This window comes from Pleurodeles waltl, chromosome 9, assembly GCF_031143425.1.
Source record: "Pleurodeles waltl isolate 20211129_DDA chromosome 9, aPleWal1.hap1.20221129, whole genome shotgun sequence".
In the NCBI taxonomy this organism is placed as follows: Eukaryota; Metazoa; Chordata; class Amphibia; order Caudata; family Salamandridae; genus Pleurodeles; species Pleurodeles waltl.
The window spans coordinates 958,406,669-958,433,828 of record NC_090448.1 but is presented as its reverse complement, the minus strand read 5'-3'; the positions used below and the strand labels follow the sequence as shown (position 1 = coordinate 958,433,828).

Sequence of the window (27,160 nt, the reverse complement as noted above, 5' to 3'; positions counted from 1 at the left end):
GTCCAAGGGTTCCCCTTAGAGGTAAGATAGTGGCAAAAAGAGATAATACTAATGCTCTATTTTGTGGTAGTGTGGTCGAGCAGTAGTCTTATCAGAGGGTAGTGTTAAGCATTTGTTGTACATACACACAGGCAATAAATGAGGAACGCACACTCCGAGACAATTCCAGGCCAATAGGTTTTTGTTATAGAAAAATATCTTTTCTTAGTTTATTTTAAGAACCACAGGTTCAAATTCTACATGTAATATCTCATTTGAAAGGTATTGCAGGTAAGTACTTTAGGAACTTTGAATAATCACAATAGCATATATAATTTTTACATAAAACACATTTAGCTGTTCTAAAAGTGGACACAGTGCAATTTTCACAGTTCCTGGGGGAGGTAAAGTAATGTTAGTTTTTGCAAGTAAGTAAACCACCTACGGGGTTCAGATTGGGGTCCAAGGTAGCCCACCGTTGGGGGTTCAGAGCAACCCCAAAGTCGCCACACCAGCAGCTCAGGGCCGGTCAGGTGCAGAGGTCAAAGAGGTGCCCAAAACGCATAGGCTTCAATGGAGAGAAGGGGGTGCCCCAGTTCCGGTCTGCCAGCAGGTAAGTAACCGCGTCTTCGGAGGGCAGACCAGGGGGGTTTCGTAGGGCACCGGGGGGGACACAAGTCCACACAAAAAGTACACCCTCAGCAGCGCGGGGGCGGCCAGGTGCAGTGTGCAAACAAGCGTCAGGTTTCCAATGGTAGTCAATGGGAGACCAAGGCGTCTCTTCAGCGGTGCAGGCAGGCAAGGGCTCCTCGGGGTAGCCACCACCTGGGCAAGGGAGAGGGCCTCCTGGGGGTCACTCCTGCACTGCAGTTCCGATCCTTTAGGTCCTGGGGGCTGCGGGTGCAGGGTCTTTTCCAGGCGTCGGGATTTCAGAGTCAGGCAGTCGCGGTCAGGGGCAGCCTCGGGATTCCCTCTGCAGGTGTCACTGTGGGGGCTCAGGGGGGACAACTTTGGTTACTCACGGTCTCGGAGTCGCCGGAGGGTCCTCCCTGAGGTGTTGGTTCTCCACCAGTCGAGTCGGGGTCGCCGGGTGCAGTGTTGCAAGTCTCACGCTTCTTGCGGGGATTGCAGGGGTCTTTAAATCGGCTCCTCTGGATACAAAGTTGCAGTCTTTGTTGAACAGGGCCGCTGTTCTCGGGAGTTTCTTGGTCTCTTGGAAGCAGGGCAGTCCTCTGAGGATTCAGAGGTCGCTGGTCCTGGGGAAAGCGTCGCTGGAGCAGTTTTCTTCTGAAGGAGGAGGGAGACAGGCCGGTAGGGCTGGGGCCAAAGCAGTTGGTGTCTTCTTTCTTCTTCTGCAGGGGTTTTTCAGCTCAGCAGTCCTCTTCTTCTGTAAGTTGCAGGAATCTAAATTCTTAGGTTCAGGGGAGCCCTTAAATACTAAATTTAAGGGCGTGTTTAGGTCTGGGGGGTTAGTAGCCAATGGCTACTAGCCCCGAGGGTGGGTACACCCTCCTTGTGCCTCCTCCCTGAGGGGAGGGGGGCACATCCCTAATCCTATTGGGGGAATCCTCCTTCTACAAGATGGAGGATTTCTAAAAGTCAGAGTCACCTCAGCTCAGGACACCTTAGGGGCTGTCCTGACTGGCCAGTGACTCCTCCTTGTTTTTCTCATTATCTCTCCTGGACGTGCCGCCAAAAGTGGGGGCCGGGTCCAGGGGGCAGGCATCTCCACTAGCTGGAGTTCCCTGGGGCATTGTAACACGAAGCTTGAGCCTTTGAAGCTCACTGCCAGGTGTTACAGTTCCTGCAGGGGGGAGGTGTGAAGCACCTCCACCCAGAGCAGGCTTTGTTTCTGTCCTCAGAGAGCACAAAGGCTCTCACCGCATGGGGTCAGAAACTCATCTCTCAGCAGCAGGCTGGCAGAGACCAGTCAGTCCTGCACTGAACAATTGGGTAAAATACAGGGGGCACCTCTAAGATGCCCTCTGTGTGAATTTTTTTATAAATCCAACACTGGCATCAGTGTGGGTTTATTATTCTGAGAAGGTTGATACCAAACTTCCCAGTATTCAGTGTAGCCATTATGGAGCTGTGGAGTTCGTTTTTGACAGACTCCCAGACCATATACTCTTATGGCTACCCTGCACTTACAATGTCTAAGGTTTTGCTTAGACACTGTAGGGGCATAGTGCTCATGCACCTATGCCCTCACCGGTGGTATAGTGCACCCTGCCTTAGGGCTGTAAGGCCTGCTAAAGGGGTGACTTACCTATGCCACAGGCAGTGTGAGGTTGGCATGGCACCCTGAGGGGAGTGCCATGTCGACTTAGTCATTTTCTCCCCACCAGCACCCACAAGCTGACAAGCAGTGTGTCTGTGCTGAGTGAGGGAGCTCTAGGGTGGCATAAGACATGCTGCAGCCCTTCAAGACCTTCCCTGGCATCAGGGCCCTTGGTACCAGGGGTACCAGTTACAAGGGACTTACCTGGGTGCCAGGGTTGTGCCAATTGTGGAGACAATGGTACATTTTAGGTGAAAGAACACTGGTGCTGGGGCCTGGTTAGCAGGGTCCCAGCACACTTCTCAGTCAAGTCAGCATCAGTATCAGGCAAAAAGTGGGGGGTAACTGCAACAGGGAGCCATTTCCTTACAATATGCTACTGTGATTATTCAAAGTTCCTAGAGTACTTACCTGCAATACCTTTCAAATGAGATATTACATGTAGAATTTGAACCTGTGGTTCTTAAAATAAACTAAGAAGAGATATGTTTCTATAACAAAAACCTATTGGCCTGGAATTGTTTCTGAGTGTGTGTTCCTCATTTATTGCCTGTGTGTATGTACAACAAATGCTTAACACTACTCCTTTGATAAGCCTACTGCTCGACCACACTACCACAAAATAGAGCATTAGTATTATCACTTTTTACCACTATCTTACCTCTAAGGGAAACCCTTGGACTCTGTGCATACTATTCCTTACTTTGAAATAGTGCATACAGAGCCAACTTCCTACATACAGCCTTTGTTAAAATGGCAATAAGCTATTTTTAAAGTGGAAACAAAGCAAAAATCAACAGGTCCTGGGGGAGTTAAGTAAAGGTTAGATTGTGAGGTAAGTAAAACACTTACAAGTCTCAGTTCCAAAAGCAGCCCACCTTTGGGGGCTCCAGATAACCCCAAAGTTACCACACCAGCAGCTCAGGGCCAGTCAGGTGCAGAGGTCAAAGAGGTGCCCAAAACACATAGGCGCCTATGGAGAACAGGGGTGTTCCGGTTCCAGTCTGCCAGCAGGTAAGTATCCGCGTCCTCAGGGGGCAGACCAGGGGGGTTTTGACGACACAGGTAGGCACACCAAACACACCCTCAGCGGCACAGGGGCGGCCGGGTGCAGTGTGCAAAGCAGGCATCTGGTTTTAGATAGGAAACAATGGAGAGACCCGGGGTCACTCTAGCGGTGCAGGCAGGCACGGGGGCTTCTCGGGACAGCTACCACCTGGGCTAGGCAGAGGGTCACCTGGGGGTCACCCTTGCACTGAGGTTCTGTTCCTTCGGGCCCAGGGTGCTGCGGTGGCAGTGCTTGGTCCAGTCCCTTGTTACAGGCAGTCATGGTCAGGGGGAGCCTCTGGTTTCTCTCTGCATATGTCGTTGTGGGGGCTCAGGGGGGTGGTCTCGGGCTACTCACGGGGTCGCAGTTGCCGGAGAGTCCTCCCTGTGGTGTTTGTTCTCTGGATCTCGAGCTGGGGGCATCAGGTGCAGTATGGGAAGTCTCACGCTTCCGGCGGGAAACATGAAGTCTTTGAAAGTTGTTTCTTTGTTGCAAAGAAGTTGCTGTTGTTGAGCAGAGCCGGTGCTCACAGGAGTTTCTTGGTCATTTAGTCCAGGGAGGGGGACATATCCCTAATCCTATTGGGGGAATCTTCCAAAACTAAGATGGAGGATTTCTAAAGGCAGGGGTCCCCTCAGCTCAGGACACATTAGGGGCTGTCCTGACTGGTGGGTGACTCCTCCTTTTTCTCATCATCTTCTCCAGCCTTGCTGCCAAAAGTGGACACTATCTCTCACTTTTGCAAATCCATGCCCAACAGGCAATGCAGGGTGTGCATTTGTCTTCGTGGAGGAAACAGAGTTTCAATAGAGGCAAGGCTAGATTTCGATCGAGGTTGACTGTCACAGACTCAACGTCAGAGAAGACAATTAGGGCTTCATTTTCTAGCATCGACAGATTAAACATGAGCGACAATGCATGGGGGGGTGGGGGCAGCATGGACTGTGCCCCCGGAGGTGGTAAGAGTGGAGCCAGATGGAGTCACATTATAGACTCTAGGAGTCAAGCTGATCTTTAAGGTGAACCGGTCAACAGTAACCAAGGTGGAAAACCACTCTGCTACATGGGGCCCACAGGCACCCCAGAGGAAGTTGGCAAGGATCCGAAGAGTCAGAGCATGGCTTCTCTGAACTCTTGGATATGCTTAGGAGCGGCGGACACCCAGAAACTCAGGTTATGCCAGAACAAGTTGCTGGATCGGCTCCAAGGTTTAACAACTTTGGCAGTGAGCTAAAGATGTATGGTGCACCCCTGCATCTTCTCAGTGGAGTGTGAGTGGCAGTAAGGGGCAGAGTCCATTTAGATGTCTAGTGTTTTCTTCGATTTATACATAGATTTGAATTGAGGGGAAGACCAATTCTTGGAATTATTCTGACAGCTTTCTGTATCTCGAACAGGACTGAACTTTCAAGTTGGGCCAGTTTCATCGCAGTCTCTTCAGGTGTTTCCATCTTGCAGTCTCTTATGGCCTTCGCATTCATTGACGGGCAATAACTGCAAGCCTTGGACTTGGGCCTCGACCCCCCAAAGCACCACATGAAAATTTGGTGATGATCAGTCACTGACATAAGCGTGCAACAGTCCTTACAGTACTTAAAACCTGTCATTTTTGGAGGTAACGCGACCCTTGCAAACTGAATAACATTTTAATCTAAGTAAGGGAATCAAAAAGATGAAAAGCAGCTCCAGATTCATGTGTGGTGGCGCGAAAAGAACAGACATCAGTAACCAGCAGTGGTAACTGTATATGCTTTGCACATTTCCTGGTCAAATGGCATCAGTGCGGAGCCACATGCTGCACCTACTAGCTCACAAAGATACTGCTAAGAAGTTTCCAGATTGACTTGTTCCAAGGAAATATTCAAAAGGGCGGAATCTGCAGCTAGCAGTCTACCTGGAATATGGCATATGTTGCGGCCAAGAACAGCTATCAAACAGAGGCATGTCTTTAACGTATATCCTGTCAGTAGTAGAGATGTAAAGCAACACTGATGCAAAATGAGGACACCAGGATGCGACTAACCTGCAAAGCTATGACAATGCTGACCACGCTCTGAAAGCCTTCTACAGGATCCCACTACAGTCTAAGATCAAATTCACAACAACTTATGTTACACATAATGGGTACTGGAACAAGGGCTATATACAAAAAAAGGCTCCTTGCTGCAACTGTCAGTAAGCATCTTTGTGTATGTTCTTTTAAGCAGTTAAAAAATAGAGCCACCTACATTGGAATGCTACTACCAAAACTGCAGAACACTATTGACCTCAGCTCAGAACTGGGCGAAACTACCTCAGAAATGTCCTAAAATGTACTCATTATGGGCACTTCTTCCCCCACCACCAACAAACTAAGCAGGTAGACCCTGCAAAAATAGAAACTTCTGGCAATCGCTTAAAACAAATGCAAAAACTGTTGTGTAATTTCTTTTAAACAATCTGCCTGTTCCTGAAAGCTGGCAAGACTGATCTTAGTGCAGCAGACCTTTTTTGATGCCATTAAAACAACAACACTCTCATACTTCACCTTTTTCCTAGTTAAAGCTGCAAAAGTTAACACATTTTGTTAAATTTTGCCTCATTTGTTGGTTCAATCAGAGGGAATCCACAAACCTTGGGATACCGTTAGAATCCCTAACGTATGGAGAAAAAAAGATGTACATTTGGCCTGGCCTGGCCTGCTTCTGTCGAAAAAAGCATTTCAGGGGTAGGAGGGGTTAGCACTTCAGGGTTAAAATATACCAATCCCTGACTCCAAGTAATACTGGCATAATATTATCAGCTGCTTTTTTCTGGACAGTATCCATTAATACCGGTGACCTTGTGTAAATCACAGGCCCATTTAAGTTTGCTGATCCAATCGTGAATCTGTTGGTGGTTAACAGGATTGCTGCCACACAGACAGTCATCAACATACAAGGCAATCTTACCAAGGGGTCTGAAGGAGCAAACACTTCAACTACAGATTAAGTAATAATCGCTCCACTGGCTGTTCAAGTTTGATGCTTTAATCCAGCAGCGACTGTGCTGCCTCCAACATATATATATATATATATATATATATTTTTAGAAAATCTATCTTAAGATAACAGACAAAAGCTCTTGTAGCTTGGCAAGCCTTTCATTTTCTGCAGCCGTTTCTAAATGCTTGTTAAGTATGCTAGTATAGAAGCAGCAAACCAACAGCATTTGTAACTAGACAACATTAACTAGGCTGTCATGCAGACACTTCTTCAAAAGATGTTGCCGTTTTTTATAGATCCTGCATTTCTGAAATACATACTAAGATGAGATTTAAGAAAAACCTTGTAACAGACTGAGTCCTACTACTAATTTAATAACTTGCAGGTTACAAAACTCACAATGCTTCCCTTCACTAATTGGTTTCACATTGTCCAAGTACGACAAAAAGAAAAACTCACTAGGCCGACCACACTTCTAGAACACATCTTCACCATATGCCCTTCCAGACCACATGTGTAAAGTGTATCCTCACATCTATCCAAAGAACAATATTAGAAGCGTCCATGACACACGCCTTTCAGAATTCAAGTTAATATTAAATTTTTTTTTTTTAACTGAAAAAGAAAATTACCGAATGGAGATCCTCCAAGTCTTGCTTCCAAAGCCTGTGTCATTGTCAGATAGCACCGGTCAGTGAGTGGTGTCTGTACAAGCTTGTCTTGGACTCCAAGGTACTCAAAGCCATAGTTGAACTTGGCATTAGCCATCTGAATAGAGAGCTGCTGCAAGACATCTGTTTGTTTTGGGTCAAAGTAGAAACGCATCTGACTGAGCCAATCAAAAGATTTTGCATTATCAATCCGGTTTTTCATCATCATTCTTGTCACATCCCTCTGGTGCACCAACTCTGTAATCTGCAAAACAAAATATTTAACTGAAATGTATAATTTCCCATACATACCTGCTAAAGCAAACTTATTTTAAGCTTACTTAAGTTCTGCCTATTGTGTATTCTATTTAGATTTTTCAGGGGCATCTGCAACGGTTCAACAGCATTTTCACTATCCACAACAATGTTTTGGTTATGCCCCAGTCAAAAACCATTAAAGATTTTCTTTTAAATTACAGAAGTTATGCAGCTGGGTGCCCCATTCCATTCGCCCATCAGACATTCCTTAAACTATAAAACTGTCAAATAAGATTCCTAAAAACAGAAGAACCATCTAAATCATTAAGAAATAATGCATTTCAGGCCTGTAATAAGAAAACAAAGCTACTGTTCAATGCATGGTATAACAACCAAGTAGGTGCACAACTTACCAAGTGCTCCAGCTTTCTTCTGCGCAGAGGTGGCTGTTCCATCAGTACAGAATCAGCAAGTACAGTCAGTGTTGCCTCAACATTGGACAGAACAGCCTGAATCGAACCAGAGTCGCCACCCCCGTTGGTTATATTGTTGAGTGCAGATTCCACATTCTCTGACCAAGCAATCTGTGCAGACAGCACAACAAGCTGGGCCTGAAATGTGTATAAGGAGAAGTAATCAGATATAAAAATTGCAGTGCTTTATCTTCAAAAGGATTCATCAAGCTTACAAATGAACAATACAGCTATAATGAAAATGTCACTTACCCAGTGTACATCTGTTCGTGGCATCAGTCACAGTAGATTTGCATGTTCTGCAATAGCTCGCCATCTGGTGTTGGGCCGGAGTGTTACAAGTTGTTTTTCTTCGAAGAAGTCTTTCGAGTCACGGGACCGAGTGACTCCTCCTTTTGTCTCCATTGCGCATGGGCGTCGACTCCATCTTCGATTGTTTTTCCCCGCAGAGGGTGAGGTAGGAGTTGAATTGTAGTAATAGTGCCCATGCAATGGAGTGACTAAGTATGCACCTATTTAAGGTTGAGATGATACATATATAAATAATTGAAGGTAACTTCCAAACTGCTACAGGCTCCCGGGGAGGCGGGTGGGCACATGCGAATCTACTGCGACTGATGCCACGAACAGATGTACACTGGGTAAGTGACATTTTCAGTTCGATGGCATCTGTCGCTGTAGATACGCATGTTCTGCATAGACTAGTAAGCAGTTATTTCCCCAAAAGCGGTGGATCAGCCTGTAGGAGTGGAAGTAGTGTGAAATAATGTTCTTAATACGGCTTGACCTACTGTGGCTTGTTGTGCGGATAACACGTCTACACAGTAGTGCTTGGTGAATGTGTGAGGCGTAGACCATGTGGCTGCCTTACATATTTCTTGCATTGGGATGTTTCCTAGAAAGGCCATGGTAGCACCTTTCTTTCTGGTTGAGTGTGCCCTTGGTGTAATGGGCAGCTGTCGTTTAGCTTTAAGGTAGCAGATTTGGATGCATTTAACTATCCATCTGGCTATACCTTGTTTTGATATTGGGTTTCCTGCATGAGGTTTTTGAAATGCAATAAATAGTTGTTTAGTCTTTCTGATGTTTTTTGTTCTGTCAATGTAATACATCAATGCTCTTTTGACATCTAATGTATGTAGTGCCCTTTCAGCTACGGTATCTGGCTGTGGAAAAAACACTGGAAGTTCCACTGTTTGATTTAGATGGAACGGTGAAATAACCTTTGGCAAAAATTTAGGATTGGTCCTTAGGACGACTTTATTTTTGTGTAGTTGTATAAAAGGTTCCTGTATTGTAAACGCCTGAATCTCGCTTACTCTTCTTAGGGAAGTAATGGCGATGAGAAATGCCACCTTCCAGGTTAGGAACTGTATGTCGCAGGAATGCATGGGTTCAAAAGGTGGACCCATAAGTCTAGTTAGGACAACATTTAGGTTCCATGAAGGAACAGGTGGTGTTCTTGGTGGTATAATTCTCCTAAGGCCCTCCATGAATGCTTTAATGACTGGTATCTTATATAGGGAAGTTGAATAGGTAGTCTGCAGGTATGCAGATATTGCTGCAAGGTGTATTTTAATGGAAGAGAAAGCCAGGTTAGATTTTTGTAAGTGAAGCAAGTAACACTACATGTTCTGGAGTTGTGTGTAATGGTTGTATTTGATTAATATGGCAGTAGCAAACAAACCTCTTCCATTTACTCGCATAGCAGTGCCTGGTGGATGGCCTTCTAGCTTGTTTTATGACTTCCATACATTCTTGGGTAAGTTGTAAGTGCCCGAATTCTAGGATTTCAGGAGCCAGATTGCTAGATTCAGCGATGCTGGATCTGGGTGTCTGATCTTTTGGTTGTGCTGTGTCAATAGATCTGGCCTGTTGGGCAATTTGATGCAGGGTACCACTGATAGGTCTAGCAGCGTTGTGTACCAGGGTTGCCTTGCCCAAGTTGGTGCTATCAATATGAGTTTGAGTTTGCTTTGACTGAGTTTGTTTACCAGGTAAGGAAGGAGAGGGAGAGGAGGAAAAGCGTAAGCAAATATCCCTGACCAGTTCATCCACAGGGCATTGCCTTGGGATTGTTCGTGTGGGTATCTGGATGCGAAGTTTTGGCATTTTGCGTTCTCCCTTGTCGCAAACAAGTCTATCTGAGGTGTTCCCCAGAGTTTGAAATAAGTGTTCAGAATTTGGGGGTGAATCTCCCATTCGTGGACCTGTTGGTGATCTCGAGAGAGATTGTCTGCGAGTTGATTTTGGATCCCTGGTATAAATTGTGCTATTAGGCGAATTTGGTTGTGAATTGCCCAACGCCAAATCTTTTGTGCTAGCAGGCTTAACTGCGTGGAGTGCGTCCCCCCCTGCTTGTTTAGATAATACATTGTTGTCATGTTGTCTGTTTTGACGAGAATGTATTTGTGAACTATTATTGGTTGGAAAGCTTTTAGTGCTTGAAAAACTGCTAGAAGTTCTAGGTGATTGATATGCAGTTTTGATTGATGTACGTTCCATTGTCCTTGTATGCTGTGTTGATCGAGGTGTGCTCCCCACCCTGTCATGGAAGCATCTGTTGTTATTACGTATTGTGGCACTGGGTCTTGGAAAGGCCGCCCTTTGTTTAAATTTATGTTGTTCCACCACAGAAGCGAGAGGTAAGTTTGGCGGTCTATTAACACCAGATCTAGAAGGTGACCCTGTGCTTGAGACCACTGTGATGCTAGGCATTGTTGTAAGGGCCTCATGTGCAGTCTTGCGTTTGGGACAATGGCTATGCATGAAGACATCATGCCTAGGAGTTGTAATACCATCTTTGCTTGTATCTTTTGTGTTGGATACATGCGTTGTATGATGGTGTTGAAATTTCGAATTCTTTGTGGACTTGGAGTGGCTACTCCCTTTGATGTGTCTATTATGGCTCCTAGGTATTGTTGTACCTTGCGCGGCAGAATGTTGGATTTTGTAAAGTTGACGGTGAACCCGAGTTTGAAGAGGGTTTGTATGATCTGATGTGTGATTTGAGCACTCTATGAACGAATGGGCCTTGATTAGCCAGTCGTCCAAATATGGGAACACATGTATTTGCTGCCTTCTTTTGTGTGCAGCGACTACCGCTAGGCATTTGGTAAAGACTCTTGGTGCGGTTGTTAATCCGAAAGGCAGTACCTTGAATTGGTAATGTATTCCTTTGAATACAAACCTTAGGTATTTCCTGTGCGATGGGTGTATTGGTATATGGAAATAAGCGTCCTTGAGGTCTAAAGTTGCCATGTAGTCGTGTAGTTTTAGCAATGGCAATACTTCTTGTAGTGTGACCATGTGGAAGTGGTCCGATTTGATGAAAGTGTTCACTACTCTGAGGTCTAGGATTGGTCTCAGCGTTTTGTCCTTCTTTGGTATCAGAAAGTACAGTGAGTAAACTCCTGTGTTTATTTGTGTGTTTGGCACTAATTCGATTGCATTCTTTTGCAATAGTGCCTGCACTTCTATCTCCAGGAGATTGGAATGGTGTGTTGTTAAATTTTGTGCTTTTGGTGGTATGTTTGGAGGGAATTGTAGAAATTCTATGCAATAACCATGCTGGATAATTGCTAGAACCCAAGTGTCTGTAGTGATTTCCTCCCATGCTTTGTAATAATGACCTATTCTTCCCCCCACTGGTGTTGTGTGGAGGGGGTGAGTGACATGTGAGTCACTGTTTAGTAGTAGGGGTTTTGGGGCTTTGAAATCTTCCTCTATTTCTAGGGAATTGCCCTCCTCTATATTGTCCCCGAAAACCTCCTCTATACTGTCCCTGGTAACTGGACGGTGTTGCTTGTGAGGTGCTGGCTTGTGTGCTCTGACCCCGAAACCCCCCTCGAAAGGGCGTTTTACGGAATGTGCTGTAATTCCCTCTGCTCTGCGGGGAGTAGAGTGCGCCCATGGCTTTGGCAGTGTCCGTATCTTTTTTGAGTTTCTCAATCGCTGTGTCCACTTCTGGACCGAACAGTTCTTTTTCATTAAAAGGCATATTGAGAACTGCTTGTTGAATCTCTGGTTTAAATCCAGACGTTCGGAGCCATGCATGCCTTCTGATAGTTACAGATGTATTAATTGTCCGTGCAGCTGTATCTGCAGCGTCCATGGAGGAGCGGATCTGGTTGTTGGAAATGGCCTGTCCCTCCTCAACCACTTGTTTTGCCCTATTTTGTAAGTCCTTGGGCAGATGTTCAATGAGATGTTGCATCTCGTCCCAGTGGGCTCTGTCATAGCGCGCAAGTAGTGCCTGGGAGTTCGCGATGCGCCACTGGTTTGCAGCTTGTGCTGCGACTCTTTTACCAGCTGCATCGAACTTGCGGCTTTCTTTATCTGGGGGTGGTGCATCTCCAGATGTGTGAGAGTTGGCCCTCTTCCTAGCTGCTCCTACAACGACAGAGTCTGGTGGCAGCTGTGTAGTGATGAAAATCGGGTCTGTAGGAGGCGCCTTATACTTTTTTTCCACCCTTGGTGTGATTGCCCTACTTTTGACCGGCTCCTTAAAGATGTCTTTTGCGTGCCGGAGCATACCAGGGAGCATAGGCAGGCTTTGGTACGAGCTGTGGGTGGAGGAGAGTGTGTTGAATAAAAAATCATCCTCGACCTGTTCTGAGTGGAGGCTTACGTTGTGAAATTGTGCTGCTCTAGCCACCACTTGAGAATACGCGGTGCTGTCCTCTGGTGGAGATGGCTTCGTAGGGTATGCCTCTGGACTATTATCTGACACTGGGGCGTCGTATAGGTCCCATGCGTCCTGATCTTGGTCACCCTGGCTCATGGTGGTGTGAGCTGGGGAGAGTGATGGAGTTTGTGCTGGTGAGACGTTAATCACGGGCTGAGGAGAGGGTGGTGGGGTAACTCTTTTCACCACTTTTGGTTGTGGTGTCTGTTCAGTCTGGAACTCCAACCTTCTCTTTCTCCTAATAGGGGGAAGGGTGCTTATTTTTCCTGTCCCCTGCTGTATGAAGATACGCTTTTGCGTATGGTCCACATCAGTTGCTTGTAGCTCTTCCTCAAACCTATGCTTTTGCATTTGGGAGGTTAGCGAGTGCTCTTCTGTATAAGAGCCTGGAGCTGGGTCGCTTGCAGTTTGTTTCGGCATCGAAACCCTGTCTGCGTGTTTTTTCGGCTCCGAGGTGACTTTTCTTTTTCGGGGCCGAAACCTCTCGGCGTCGATCAGCTTCGGTGCCGCTGTCTCGGCGTCGAGCCGTGTCCACACCGGCATCTCGGTGTCGAGGCTTGTCTCCAGCACTTTCTCGGTCCCGAGAAGGCTGCGTGCCGGTGTCTCGACCGGAGTCGGACGACCTCGGCACTGTTTGGGCCTTTTTCGGTGCCGACGGTCGGTCACCGAATTTATGGGTGGAGCCATGGCCGGATGGCAGTGGCGTCCCCTGGGCCTTGTAAATGTGTCTCTGTGTGGTTTTCGACGTCTTACTCACGGTTTGTGTATCGTCGAATCCTTCGGAGTCTGAGTCTTGGATCGAGAAGGTACCTTCCTCTTCCTGTTCCTCGAACTCCTGTTGGGCTGTCGGTGCGGACGCCATCTGAAGTCTTCTGGCTCGACGGTCTCGGAGTGTTTTTCGGGACCGGAACGCACGACAGGCCTCGCAGGTGTCTTCGCTGTGCTCAGGTGACAGGCACAGGTTGCAGACCAAGTGTTGGTCTGTGTAGGGGTATTTATTGTGGCATTTGGGGCAGAAACGGAACGGGGTCCGTTCCATCGGCGTTCTTCAGCACGCGGTCGGGCCGACCAGGCCCCGACGGGGGATCGAAAAACTACCCTGACGGGCACCGGAGCTCTTCGATCTTCGATGTGGTGTGGAATCTAAGTACGCCGATCCCGAACGCAACAATACCGACGAAAATCTTCCGAAATTAGCTAATTTTCCGTTCCGAAACTCGGAGCGACAGGAACACGTCCGAACCCGATGGCGGAAAAAAAACAATCGAAGATGGAGTCGGCGCCCATGCGCAATGGAGACAAAAGGAGGAGTCACTCGGTCCCGTGACTCGAAAGACTTCTTCGAAGAAAAACAACTTGTAACACTCCGGCCCAACACCAGATGGCGAGCTATTGCAGAACATGCGTATCTACAGCGACAGATGCCATCGAACATATCTTTATCTAATCACATTCAGGGATTTAATAGTCAACACTTCTGGAAACCAGGAGAAACATCTACTACACCCTTGCTTGTATGTTCAAACGCCTTCTGCACAAAACATACTCCGGTGTCATGTAGAATAAAGAACAACAGTGGTTAAATATGTACAATCAAGATTTTTTTAATAATCCTCTCGTCTTTATCTGCCCCATTAATAGTTTAGGAAAAATAATTCAAGTGCCTATCTCATACAGCGTACCACTTGAGACCTCAACATGTGTTCAAGATTTATTTGCCAACATTCTTCACTATTACCCCACCACACAGATGTTGGAACTGTAACCTTATGGCTGAAACAGGACAATAACTTCAATTACGGTTTCATACAGCACGTTCACAGCAGTGAGAGTAAACTGTTCTTCGGGCAAAACATTACTATAAAAGCATAATAAGATATTTTCTCTAAGTAAATAAAGTGAGTATACCTGGTACTTATCAATCCAGGTGATGTAAGTAGCAGGATCAATGGCATTGGATTTTCCAAAGATTTCAGCTTCAGTAACTGATTCGGCTAGCAATTTAGCAAGTGTGACTCTCATTTCTTTCTCAACCAGGGTGAGCCATTCGTTGATTTTGGGGTGTTCTGTGATTGACACTGGAGTCTTGAAGATAACCTAAATAAAGAAACACACAAAGTAACGCATTTGTTCTGTCCCATGCAGCAAACACTTGAATGAAAAAAACCAACATATAAACCTCTACCTCTTCTCCTTCACGCGACGAGATTCCCAAGACAACAGTGCTGTCCTCATTTAGGATAATGCTGGACACTCCAGCAAACATTTTCTTGAAGTGCTTCTGTAATTTGGCAACATTTTTGCTGTTACCAATAATTTCTAGTAGATCTTCATCACCAACAAAGTAGAAGCTAAGAACAAATTAAACACTGCATCAGAAATATAAACAAGCATTTTCAATGCGATGGGTCTCGCATTTGTTCGAGTTAGAGCTATTAGCGTTTTAAAGCAAAAAAACAAAAAACACAGCGAGGTCGTGCTAGTAGAAAATAAACAGATTAAGTAGTCCGGACCCCAGACTGAAAACATCGAGCCTCGTATGTTTTTAGTACTTTACCGGTGCTGTGTAGGTGGGCTAAACACCGGAAAAGGCATGACGTATGCATGCCTTTCACAAATGAAAGCAAGCGGATTTCAAAAGGCAAGCCCACGAACCAATGTAAGTGACTGACGCGGCATGGGCGTGGTTTGAAGCCCAAAGAGAGAACAGAATGGACGAAGCGCTTTGCGCTCACCCATAAAAGTTTAAAAGCCAGCACAATTTAATTGTCATTGTGTATACACCTTGCACAGAAACACCTATTTGGGTTTGCTTTTCTCACTAACCAGAAGCAAGGAGCAACAGGATAATGTGAAATGGCATTACCATATTTTGTCCAAGGAAATTTAGCAAAAACACAAACATTTGGAAAACAGTCTTAGCCCTAACTGTTTCTGGAGGACGTGCAGATCAGTGCAATAGAGGTGAAATAGAATTAAATATCGCTAAAAGTGTCTTCATTATACGTTCTGTGAACACCACATACATCACATATTTAGTGAATGTAAGCCATTAACCTGATAAAATTAAGTAAAGATCCTCTTAAATGTATATCTGCATCTTAATCATGTTTAAGCAGCCCTCCTACTCTTTGAAAAGGAGCTATACCTCTTAAGAATTCCTAATTCAAGAAACAACTGCAACTTTTGATTCACATTAAGAAAACACTAGTTATTTCAACAATTAAAGGTAACCAGGGATGTGTACTTACGATACAAAAAGGCACTTACAGTCAAATATATAAATGATGTACTTAGAATAGTGGTTCTATATAACAGTGAATATCTCCACTTCTGTGCAGAATCATGTAATACTTTTTTTTTTTTAAAGGGGAACTAGGCAAAGATACAGAATATTCAGTGTTCTACTGCTAAAGGCAAGAGCTTTTCCTCCATCAAAGTAACCTGTCCAGAAATGTAACCTGTGAATACAGATCCGTGCAAAGGCTATTTTAAAGAAAAGAAGAGCTTTGTGGCATAATAATTAAACATACTTGACGAAGGCCTACTTTGACAGTCTCCAATGCGGATTAGGTAGACAACAGGGTGGAAAGTGACCATGGCAGACGTGTTTGAATCTGTGCTGATAGGCTTTCTATACAGGGAAAACTAAAACACACCAGTCATGGTTTGAAAGTTGTCGAGTTGCAGTGTATTTGACAGGTCTGAACAGCAGAAACCAGGCTACTACTGCTTAGTGTAGGAAGCTGGCTCTATATATGATATATCAAAATGAGGTATATCGTGCAGAGTGTCCAGGGGTTCCCTTACCAGTGGGCTGGGGCTTGCTCTAGCAATCCCGAGTTGCTTTTTTAGAGGGGAAGAGTGGTTGAGCAGCCTTAGGCTTATCAGAGAGGAGCATGAGATATTTGCAATTACACACAGTCAACACACAACTTAATAAGTAGGGCCACACCAATTTACAAAAATAACAAGTATCTTTATACAGGGAGTGCAGAATTATTAGGCAAATGAGTATTTTGACCACATCATCCTCTTTATGCATGTTGTCTTACTCCAAGCTGTATAGGCTTGAAAGCCTACTACCAATTAAGCATATTAGGTGATGTGCATCTCTGTAATGAGAAGGGGTGTGGTCTAATGACATCAACACCCTATATCAGGTGTTCATAATTATTAGGCAACTTCCTTTCCTTTGGCAAAATGGGTCAATAGAAGGACTTGACAGGCTCCGAAAAGTCAAAAATAGTGAGATATCTTGCAGAGGGATGCAGCACTCTTAAAATTGCAAAGCTTCTGAAGCGTGATCATCGAACAATCAAGCGTTTCATTCAAAATAGTCAACAGGGTCGCAAGAAGCGTGTGGAAAAACCAAGGCGCAAAATAACTGCCCATGAACTGAGAAAAGTCAAGCGTGCAGCTGCCACGATGCCACTTGCCACCAGTTTGGCCATATTTCAAAGCTGCAACATCACTGGAGTGCCCAAAAGCACAAGGTGTGCAATACTCAGAGACATGGCCAAGGTAAGAAAGGCTGAAAGACGACCACCACTGAACAAGACACACAAGCTGAAACGTCAAGACTGGGCCAATAAATATCTCAAGACTGATTTTTCAAAGGTTTTATGGACTGATGAAATGAGAGTGAGTCTTGATGGGCCAGATGGATGGGCCCGTGGCTGGATTGGTAAAGGGCAGAGAGCTCCAGTCCGACTCAGACGCCAGCAAGGTGGAGGTGGAGTACTGGTTTGGGCTGGTATCATCAAAGATGAGCTTGTGGGGACTTTTCGGGTTGAGGATGGAGTCAAGCTCAACTCCCAGTCCTACTGCCAGTTCCTGGAAGACACCTTCTTCAAGCAGTGGTACAGGAAGAAGTCTGCATCCTTCAAGAAAAACATGATTTTCATGCAGGACAATGCTCCATCACACGCGTCCAAGTACTCCACAGCGTGGCTGGCAAGAAAGGGTATAAAAGAAGGAAATCTAATGACATGGCCTCCTTGTTCACCTGATCTGAACCCCATTGAGAACCTGTGGTCCATCATCAAATGTGAGATTTACAAGGAGGGAAAACAGTACACCTCTCTGAACAGTGTCTGGGAGGCTGTGGTTGCTGCTGCACGCAATGTTGATGGTGAACAGATCAAAACACTGACAGAATCCATGGATGGCAGGCTTTTGAGTGTCCTTGCAAAGAAAGGTGGCTATATTGGTCACTGATTTCTTTTTGTTTTGTTTTTGAATGTCAGAAATGTATATTTGTGAATGTTGAGATGTTATATTGGTTTCACTGGTAATAATAAATAATTGAAATGGGTATATATTTGTTTTTTGTTAAGTTGCCTAATAATTATGCACAGTAATAGTCACCTGCACACACAGATATCCCCCTAACATAGCTAAAACTAAAAACAAACTAAAAACTACTTCCAAAAATATTCAGCTTTGATATTAATGAGTTTTTTGGGTTCATTGAGAACATGGTTGTTGTTCAATAATAAAATTAATCCTCAAAAATACAACTTGCCTAATAATTCTGCACTCCCTGTATATGCTTTGGCACCAGAATCAATATGTTAATCTAAGTATTGGATGCAAGAAAATATTTACAGTTTAGAAGAGCTGAAGTGCAATTCTTGAAAGCTGCAATTTGGAAGAACAAATACGGCTTCCAGGTAGATAATCATGACCTACTGGACCAAATTTGGGGACCTTAAGGTGAGCAGGGGACAAGGTCCAAGGTCATACCAAAAGGTCACACCGGGCGGCCGGGTGCAGAGGTGTAGCACAGTGTTGGGGGCCCATTGCTAGTCAATGGGAATTGGTCCTGTTGGAAAGAAGCTGCAGGGTAGGACTGGGTGGGTCCGGTCAGGGTGAGTTACAAGTGGGCTCAATTATTGCGATGCTCAGTGACGTAGGAACACCAATGGTCTTTTTCTCCTCAGTCCGGGGTTGTTCAGGTGCAGAGGGTTCTTGAACCATCACGTGTCAGTTGCCAGGTGGCGGCTGCCGTGGAGGGGGCACACAGAAGCTGGATGCAGGAGTGGACTTGGGGACCGGACCTGAGAAACCAAAAAGTGGGATCAAGTCTCACAAGCCTGGGGGACGCAGACAGCAGTGGCCCTCTTCTCCGTAGACCAGGGCATCCAGGTGAAGAGGGACAGTGGACAGTCAGTGTAGGAGGCTGGCCTGGTGGACCTATGGTGTTGCCACCTTATACCAGGTCTAGGCAACCCTTATTAGTTAGTGTTACATTGTGAAGGAAGCCAGGGCTCTCAAGTGGTAGCTGTGGTGAGCAGCCAAGACGTATGTAGTAGGAGTGTGAAGCACTTGCAATAACACCGTAGTCACACAGTTACTTATCAAACATGAAAGGGACCACACAGTGTTACAAAAATAAAGGTACTTTATTATAGGAACACTGAGTTAAAATACTATAGGCAATCCCCCCTCTCTGGAGGTAAGTACATAGAAATATTAAAAATAACAAGGTCCCTATGGAGGGGCGGGGGGAACAATATACTAAAATAGTGGAATGCAAGAATGGGTCCCCCACCAGAGGATATGGAGTAGTTAGCCAAGGGCTGGGAGATTATGAGACCAAGTATCTAGAAGACCCCCCAGTGACCAGGAGAGCAGAGGTAAGTTACCTGGTCGTCCCATGGCTAACATAGGGGACTTAGGAATGGAACAACACAAGAACAGGACCAGACCAGTGGAACCAAATGGTGGATTCCAGATGAAGAGGACTTGTAAAAGAAGGGGACAGAGTCCAGTCTATGCAGGAGCTTCCAGGCAGGGCAGAAGGCAATGCCCTCCCTTCTGTGGGTGAAAATGCAGAACAACTGTGATGGGTGAAGGCCATATGCCAAGTCCAGAAGCTGCAGAGGAGTCCCTGAAGTCACCTAGAATCTGTCCCTCAACAGTTGCCAGATTGCAGAAGGGTCAGTGGTCGGGAAGACCACCAACAAGCACAATCAAAGTTGGAGCTGAAGGACTGGAGAGGGCCATCAAGGTCTTGGGGACTCAACCCTTGGAGAGGAGTTCGGGCTGACCCTAGGAAGACAGGAGAGCCAGCAGAAGCAGTCTGGGTCCCTACGAACAACCCACTGGCAGGAGGCACAGTAAGTTGCGGTGAGGCCCAGGCAGCACACCTGAAGAGGAGTCCCACGTCGCTGGAGCAGCAGAGAGGAGACTGTCCTTGCAGAAGAAACAGTGCTGGGGGTCAGGGCTACTGGGAGCCTGAAGATCCCTCGAAGCAAGAGTCAGCAAGCCTTGGCTGCTGCAACAGATGCAGGGGAGTGACTTCTTCACTCCAAGGAAGATTCCTTCTTGTTTCTTTAGTGCAGCTGAAGTCTTGCCGATGCCAGAGGATGCCCAGCTGTGGAAATGTTGACAGGAACCGCGGAAACAATGTTGCAAGGTGAGGTCGTCTTGGGGTTGCAGTCTTGTATGGTTCCCATGGCCAAGAGCAGAAGAGGTCAATGCAGTGCAGTCCTGTACTCCGAATCTGGGAACCCACTCACAAGGGAGTGCCTAAATAGCCCAAAAGGGGGCTTGGTCACTTTGCAAGGTGACCACCTATCAGAGGGGGATCAGTGACATCACCTGCCTAACCTGGCCATTCAGGTGGTCCCAGGGACCTCTACACATCTTGGTTTCAAGATGGCAAAATCAAGTGGCCATCTGGAGGAGCTCTGGCTACCACCCCTGCTGTGGTGATTGACAGAGTGTGGTCACTCCCCTTTTCCTTTGTTTAGTTTCACGCCAGAGCAGGGACCGGGAGTCTCACGAGTGGTGCAAACCGGATAATGCAAGAACACCAAATGTGCCCTTCAAAACAAGGCGGTGGCGTGGGGAGGCTACCCCTCCCTAACCGTGTAATACGTATTTCCAAAGGAGAGGAAGTTGCACCACTCTCCCACAGGAAACCTTTTGTTCTGCCTTCCCCTGCGTGAGCGAGAATCCTGTCTGAGGGGCTGCAGCAGAGTGGGCAGCATGCAGAGCCTGGAAAGCTAGTAGGAGCAATACTGGGGAGTCCTTTAAGAAGCCCCCAGACTGCATGGTGGAATCATGCCACCAATACTGGCATTAGTACCGGGGTATGATTCCAACATTTGTGATACCAAACATGCCTAGGTTGGGAGTTAACATAATGTAGCTGGACCATAGGTGACCTGTGGGCAGTACATAGCAAAAATGGCTTCCCCACACTTCTGAAGTAAAGGGAATTGGAACTGGTGCTCGTAGGGGCACCTCTGCTCTTGCAGGAGTGCCCACACACAGAGACCTGCACCCTGCCCTTAGGGCTGTAAGGGCCTACCATAGTGGCGACTTACAGTGACCTGGTGTAGTGACCAGCAGTTAAAGGGTGCATACACCTTTTCACACAGGCTGCAAATGGCAGGCCTGCAAACACATTTTGCATGGGCTCCAAGGGTTGCATAATACATGTTGTAGAGCCTGGGTGACCCATGGTGTACCAATGCCCTGGGTACAGAAGTACCATTTACTAGGGACTTACAGGGGTACACTAGTATGCCAATTGTAGGGTGTAAAGGGTACCAAGACAACCACATTTAGAGGAGCGAGTACAATCACTGGGGTCCTGGTTAGCAGGATCCCAGTGAAAACAGTCTAAGCGCAGACAACAGGCAGAAAGTGGGGGTAACCATGGCAAAAAGAGGGACTTTCCTACAGTCAGGTTTCTGTCACTGGAGGCGGTTGCGGGTGAGGAGGGCCTGCACCAAGATGATGCAGCCATCGGCGTGAAGGTCGCAGTGGGGAAACCCACAATGGACTGTCACTGGAGAGGCTAGGGATGACGCTAGCTCCATTGGCCCACTTACACTCTGGCTGAGGAGCATGAGTGAACTGGTGCTCTCTGTTAACAGGTTTTGGCAGTTCGGAGTCCTCTTTGGGGTTTCCTGGGTACCTGCAAAGGTGCAGGGAAGAGACTCCGTTGCTCCAAAGGAGTTCATTGAGCTGTGGTGAAGGCTGGCAATCTTACCAGGATTTGGGAAATTTCAGCAGCTGGAGGACAAGGCGTTTTTATCGCAATTGTCCAAGTCAGCAGGTAGGCTGGTATAGATGGCGCCGAGTCAGTCACTGATCTTCGGTTCTTGCCTTCGGAGTCCGGTCTTGGAATGCAGATTGGGAGGTGTGTGCTAAGACCCCTGCCAGAGCAGGTTCTGTTTCTGTCCACCCGAGAGCAAAGACTCTCACCCCTGGGGGTCATAAAAGTGTTGTGTGGTGGCAGGCCAGTTGACCTAGTCAGCCAGCACACTGGTAAATGGTAGATTTTTCAGGGTGCACATCAAAGATAAAAATAAATCCATCACTGGCATCAGGAAGGGTTTATTAATAGGAGAATTTTGATACCAAATATCCCTATTTTCAGCAAAGCCATCATGTAGCTTTGTAACTCACACCGACCAGTGCCCAGCATATGCATTTAAAATAGTTCCCCTGTTCACTCTGTGTCTGAGAATCGAAAAAGACACAGCAGGGCCATATCTGCTCTAATACATTATGTCCTCGCATGTAATACGCACATTGCCATAGGGTTGTAAGGCCTGCTGTAGTGGTGACTTACACATATTGCATGCAGTGTTAGGGGTCATGGCACACAGGCTGTGTGCCATGTTGTGTTTTAAGTTTGGACGCACCTTGTCACACAGCCTGCAATGACAGTCTGCATGTGCTAGGTAAGGGGTCCATGAGGGTTGCCCAATACATGATGCAGTCCTTGGGGACCTTCTTTGGTACCAATGCCCTAGGTACTAGGGGTACCATTTACTATGGACCTTTTGGGGGGGGGGGGGGGTGGTCAGGCTGGAGAGAATGTTCTGCCAATTGTGGAACAACTGCACAGTTTCAGGGAAGGAGAACTGACACTGGGAACCTGGTTAGCACAAACCCAGTGCACCTTCAGTCAAAACTGCATCAGGTACAAGGCAAAAACTGGGGGTGACCATGTCAAAAAGGGGCACTTTCCTATACTTAGTATTTTTTTTTCAACAATGTGGCATGGACAGCAGACACTGACAGTAGGATGTACAAGCTTAAGTTCAAGTTTCTTGACAAACGCATAATATGTGCTTGTGGTGCTATCAGTAAAGGAGCAGATGACCAGTACCCTGCATGTTGGAGACAGGTTCTTAGAATCACTTGGATAACTTTGAGAACGCGAGTTCACTTTTTTCAGCAGAAATTTAAGTTATGCTTGTTACACAGAATTCATGAAATTACACCATTAAGCCCCATTAAGCCCCTTCACGTGATTACAAGACATCTGCACAATTATGTGAAAGCAAATTATACAAATTTTGCACTCTCCTCCTGGTCACGTGACATGAATCCTTGAGGCTTAAATTAAAGGCTATGTAAAAAAATGTTTAGGCAGTGCAGACACAGTAGAAACAGTCATACAAAGCAATACAATTCCACAACCAATTTTGAAATAAAGAAAAAAGGTTTGAGTAATATAAGACATAAGATCAAAATGACAAAAATGACATAATGGGAACAGGGGTGTCACATTTATTGTTGACACTAGCTAGCGGGTGAGGGTGTTTCCTAGGCACTCCCAAATCAATGGGATATAAGTTCCCAGGGGCCACCCTAACCACTTCAGCAGTTCCTGTTTGCCCTACTAAAAAGAAATCCCACAGTGCCCCTCACTCTCAAACTTTTAGATAGAAAAATCCTTGTATCCTTGTGCACAGTCTGTGCACCCTCCCAGAGGCATGGCCAGGGTAGTGAGCAGTCACCGTTATTGACATGGTTAATGGGCAGTCCGCTCCCATGCTGTTACTCAAACTCAGTTCTGGGGTAACTTTCCTCCCACTGGTACTGGTGCCACCCTTACTAGGAGTACAAAAGCTTTCGAAGTGTCACTTAACATTTTCTTGTGACACTGCACGCCTCTTTGAAGTTAAGTTTCAGAGACTATCTCAAACTGGTCTTCCTACCAGGGGAGGAAAATGCTTCCCCACTCCCAAGACAACTGTGTCTGGTCGGAGGTGAGTTTTCTCACCTCTCTCACACCCAAATATGGCCAAGGACAGGCTGTGCAATTGCTTGAGAGCAAATGCAAATTGGCCTCCAGAAGCTGCAGGCAACGTAAGAGGTAACTTTCTAAAAAACTGCATTTCTAACATATTCAATACAAATCTGACTGTCATTAGATTGGATGTTTATTAAGTATAAAGATAAGTCTTGGAACAGAGTTTGGAGCTGGTACAGGTCAAACTCTGTAAAGAATATAAACGTGATATTGAAAGGTCTGTATAGCAAGTTGTTATAGTTAGACAACTCAGGCCTGAAGCCATGTTTTCACTGTAATGGATGGCATAATAGGCAATGCAGTCCAATAGTGGCATTTAACTTTCCGTGCCATTAATGTACTTCTGCACCATGGCCTTATAAGAAATTTAAAAGAGGGTGACCACACAAAAATGGTGTTCCTTAAAACAATCCTCAATAGATTTCCTGTAAATATACAAAAGGGAATTGCTATTAAACTATGACAATATTTAATGTAGCTCATGCTTTGACTTACCGAGGAAAAGAAGACCTCTCCCTTTCTAGGTATTCTCCCAAAGCTTTCTGGATCTTGCCTAGCAGATCTGCCAACCGCTCCAGTGACCTCTGAACTCCTTGTATGTTCAGGACATCCATAACAAGGGGAGATTTGGATACTTTTTTCATCAGAGCCAAGAATTCTGTGCTGATGCTGCACACCAAATGTAAAATTATTGTTTTTGTTGTTATATTAGAACGAGCTGTGCGTACAAATAAAAATAATAAGAAGAATAAGAATAGGTATACCTTTGGAATCTCTGTGTTTCAACTGGTAGAAGATGCTTGATATCAGCACTTCCAGTAAAGATTCCCTCAAGGTAAACCCAGCGTCTCTGAACATCGATCCATACATCAAACAGGGCCATAATGCGGTTCAGTTTGTCTTCCCAACTGAGGGCATCCTCTTCAAACACCTACCGAAGGAAATGATACAAACTTAGACATCTACATCTATTCACCTGCGCATGGAAATTTGATCATTACTTTATCCACAACAAATCGAATCTAGCCATAAAAGGTACATTAACATGGGTACGGGTTCATGGGTAATTCAAGATACATTGCAGCAGAACCAAATATCCAAAGTGAAGCACACTGGAAAAAACAATGAAAAACAGGAAAACATGTTTTAGAGGATAAAAAACTCAAAAAGCAAAAACACAAAATGTTCTTTAGAGAAAGTATACCTTGTAGTATGGAGAGAGCTTCATAGCAGAAACACTGTTGATGTGTTCTTTGACTTTGTTGAAAAGATCATCCCAACCCCGAATCAAACGACATTTGTTCTGATAGTTAACCAAGTCCAGCTCATAGGTGTTCCACACTTCCCGGATCTAAAAGTAGAAAAAACAAGAGGATAGCTCACTGCATAATGCCACTGACTGAACGTAGAAAGGGAGTCGAATGTTCTCGGCATTTCTGCCAGTACAATGAGGTAATATTAATTATTAATCTAGTTCAGCCACTGGGGATGGAGTCAGAATTGGGCCTCATTTAAGCACACTTCGAAAATGAGGATGAACCTGTATCCATACTAAGAAATATTTAGATATAGTCACGCATGCTTCTGCCGCCTTACCTTAAACACCACCCACTCCTGCCTCTCTCCGTCTGCACAGCAATTTCAATATACAAGCAACTTTAGGGACAACACAGGCATACGTGTTCCAGACTACACAAATTTGCATTGCATGTGGAAAATTGCATGAAACTGGACAGAAAAACAGTAAGGACTATATCTTGAACTGGGCATATAATATTTGGGATGGACCAATATGCATGGTTTAATATTGCTAGTCTTCTCACTCTCATTACAATTAATGACCACTTGAGTACAGAGCAAGCTAGACAAGCTGGAGAGTAAGTGGGAGTAGGTCACTCCTATAGGCAGGGGTATGGGACAAGGAACGGCTTACTGGTTTTATTGGATTATTTGGAAATCAATGCAGCCCTGCAAGCATGCTACCCCCATGGTCACACTGACTCCAAGAGCATATGGCACATCTTTTTTTCTAGTAAGCTCTGGATGTGTACTGAAGATCCTTTTTCGGGCTCTGGAAAATCAGAAGTGTTCGTGCATTACAAAGACAGATTTCCTCTTGCCAGTAACTGTAGATGTGCCAGTAAAAACACACAAGACTGCCATGTTCGCTACAATTTCCTGAGTGACCCCTGTATACCTGCTCTGCTTGAGAGCACACTGCACATTTCAGCAGCCTTTTTAAGAGGTCCCATGAAAAGTGCAGTCTAGCAATGCAATATTTTAACTAAGGTTGCCATCTTTAGTAGATAAATGCAACGAAGACTGAGGAAGTAGGCAGGATGGAAGAGGTGCCTGTATCATGTACAGGATCAAAAGATCCAATAATCTGTTATATTGGAAGATTCATTTCCTAATACTGCAGCATTTACGCTCCAGTAGAACTATGGTTGTTAAAAAGGCTAAATAATTTTTTCAACAAATGTACAAACCTGTTTCAGGAATTCCTCTAATGCCATTTCTCCTTGAGCAACAAGGAGGACATCTTTGACAATTGCCTCATTTCTTTGCAAGTCCACATCCCAGATTTGTCCCAGGGTTAACTCCGACACCACCCAGTTCACGTGAAGTCTCTTCATCAGCTGCTTCCAGTGACGGTCTTTAAGAGCCTCCGATTTCAGTTCAATCACAAGCATATTTACCTTTGAAAAAATGAACATTAAATCATGCACATAACCAGACATAGCATGTTCACTTTCGGCAAAAAATGAAGTATTGTACAAAACTTTTAAAATACCTTCATGTAACCTTTTAGAAGTCTCTGTACATATTCATAGGAAGCATACTGTCTTAAACGAGCTGGGAAATTTTTCAACTGATTCAACAGGCCATCCAAACTTTGCCTCAACTGCAGAAAAATATAAAGCATATTTATTGTTAAACAATATAAAAATGTTCGTATCCACTAGAACACTAGCTTTCTTCATGCATTTTTTTTATGTAAAGTTAAATCTATTTTTCCAACACAGAGTGCAGCAAGGTGAAAAGTAGTGCCAAAATGTTGCTCACAAATTGCATTATCTTGCAAAATCAAATCGATACAGTAGCCTCTCAAGCCATTAAATATTGTCTAAACACTGACTACACCATATTTATCTTATCATCCAATGGCACAAACAATTAAATAAGATATATTTCTTTCCCTTCCTACTGTAGGAATTTTCATAGACTCCTGCATCCGACACCTTCAGCCTAGGTGGCTGCTTGGCGTTCAGATGCAGCTGTAATACTGTAAGAAGCTGGGTCTTCACCAATAACTAGATACACCGTGTAAAGGGACCAGGGATGACCCATTGAGTGGGCAGAGTATGCTATGCAATCCCAAAGTGCTATTTGGAAGCAGTGTGGTGGAGCAGCTTTAGGATTAACACAAAGGAGAGCAAGACATCTGCAAATACACACAATGGTCGATAAACGAGATATGACTCAAAAAGGAGATCCAAACCAATTTATGAAAATAACAAGTATCCTTGTATATGTTTAGGCATTACAGAAAAATCACTCAGGTAAGTACGTTTTTAAATACACATTTTTTTTTATTTTTTTTTTTACTTTCAGAAGTGGACAGTGCAATTTCCGAGTTCTGCAATGTTATCCTATAGGATGAAGAACAGGTTCTGCAAACAGGTAGAGTACAGCAACCTACAAGACCAATCTCCAGGAGTTAAAGTGAGTCGTGGGAAAGGTCCAAGTGAA

At 45.2% G+C, this 27,160-nt stretch overlaps 1 protein-coding gene across 2 annotated transcripts in view; it reads right to left on the bottom strand.

Annotated features, from left to right (window-relative positions):
• DYNC1H1 (dynein cytoplasmic 1 heavy chain 1) overlaps window positions 1-27,160 on the bottom strand; it is a 916,572-nt gene that overhangs the window by 711,951 nt on the left and 177,461 nt on the right. For both annotated transcript variants that reach the window (XM_069208347.1, XM_069208346.1), the window contains exons 19-27: window positions 26,202-26,312; window positions 25,897-26,106; window positions 24,612-24,758; window positions 24,172-24,338; window positions 23,903-24,076; window positions 14,525-14,690; window positions 14,248-14,436; window positions 7,593-7,790; window positions 6,904-7,186 (exon numbers count right to left, since the gene is read on the bottom strand). In XM_069208347.1, the coding sequence (XP_069064448.1) occupies window positions 6,904-7,186; window positions 7,593-7,790; window positions 14,248-14,436; window positions 14,525-14,690; window positions 23,903-24,076; window positions 24,172-24,338; window positions 24,612-24,758; window positions 25,897-26,106; window positions 26,202-26,312 (1,645 nt within the window). The remainder of the gene's footprint in view (window positions 1-6,903; window positions 7,187-7,592; window positions 7,791-14,247; window positions 14,437-14,524; window positions 14,691-23,902; window positions 24,077-24,171; window positions 24,339-24,611; window positions 24,759-25,896; window positions 26,107-26,201; window positions 26,313-27,160) is intronic.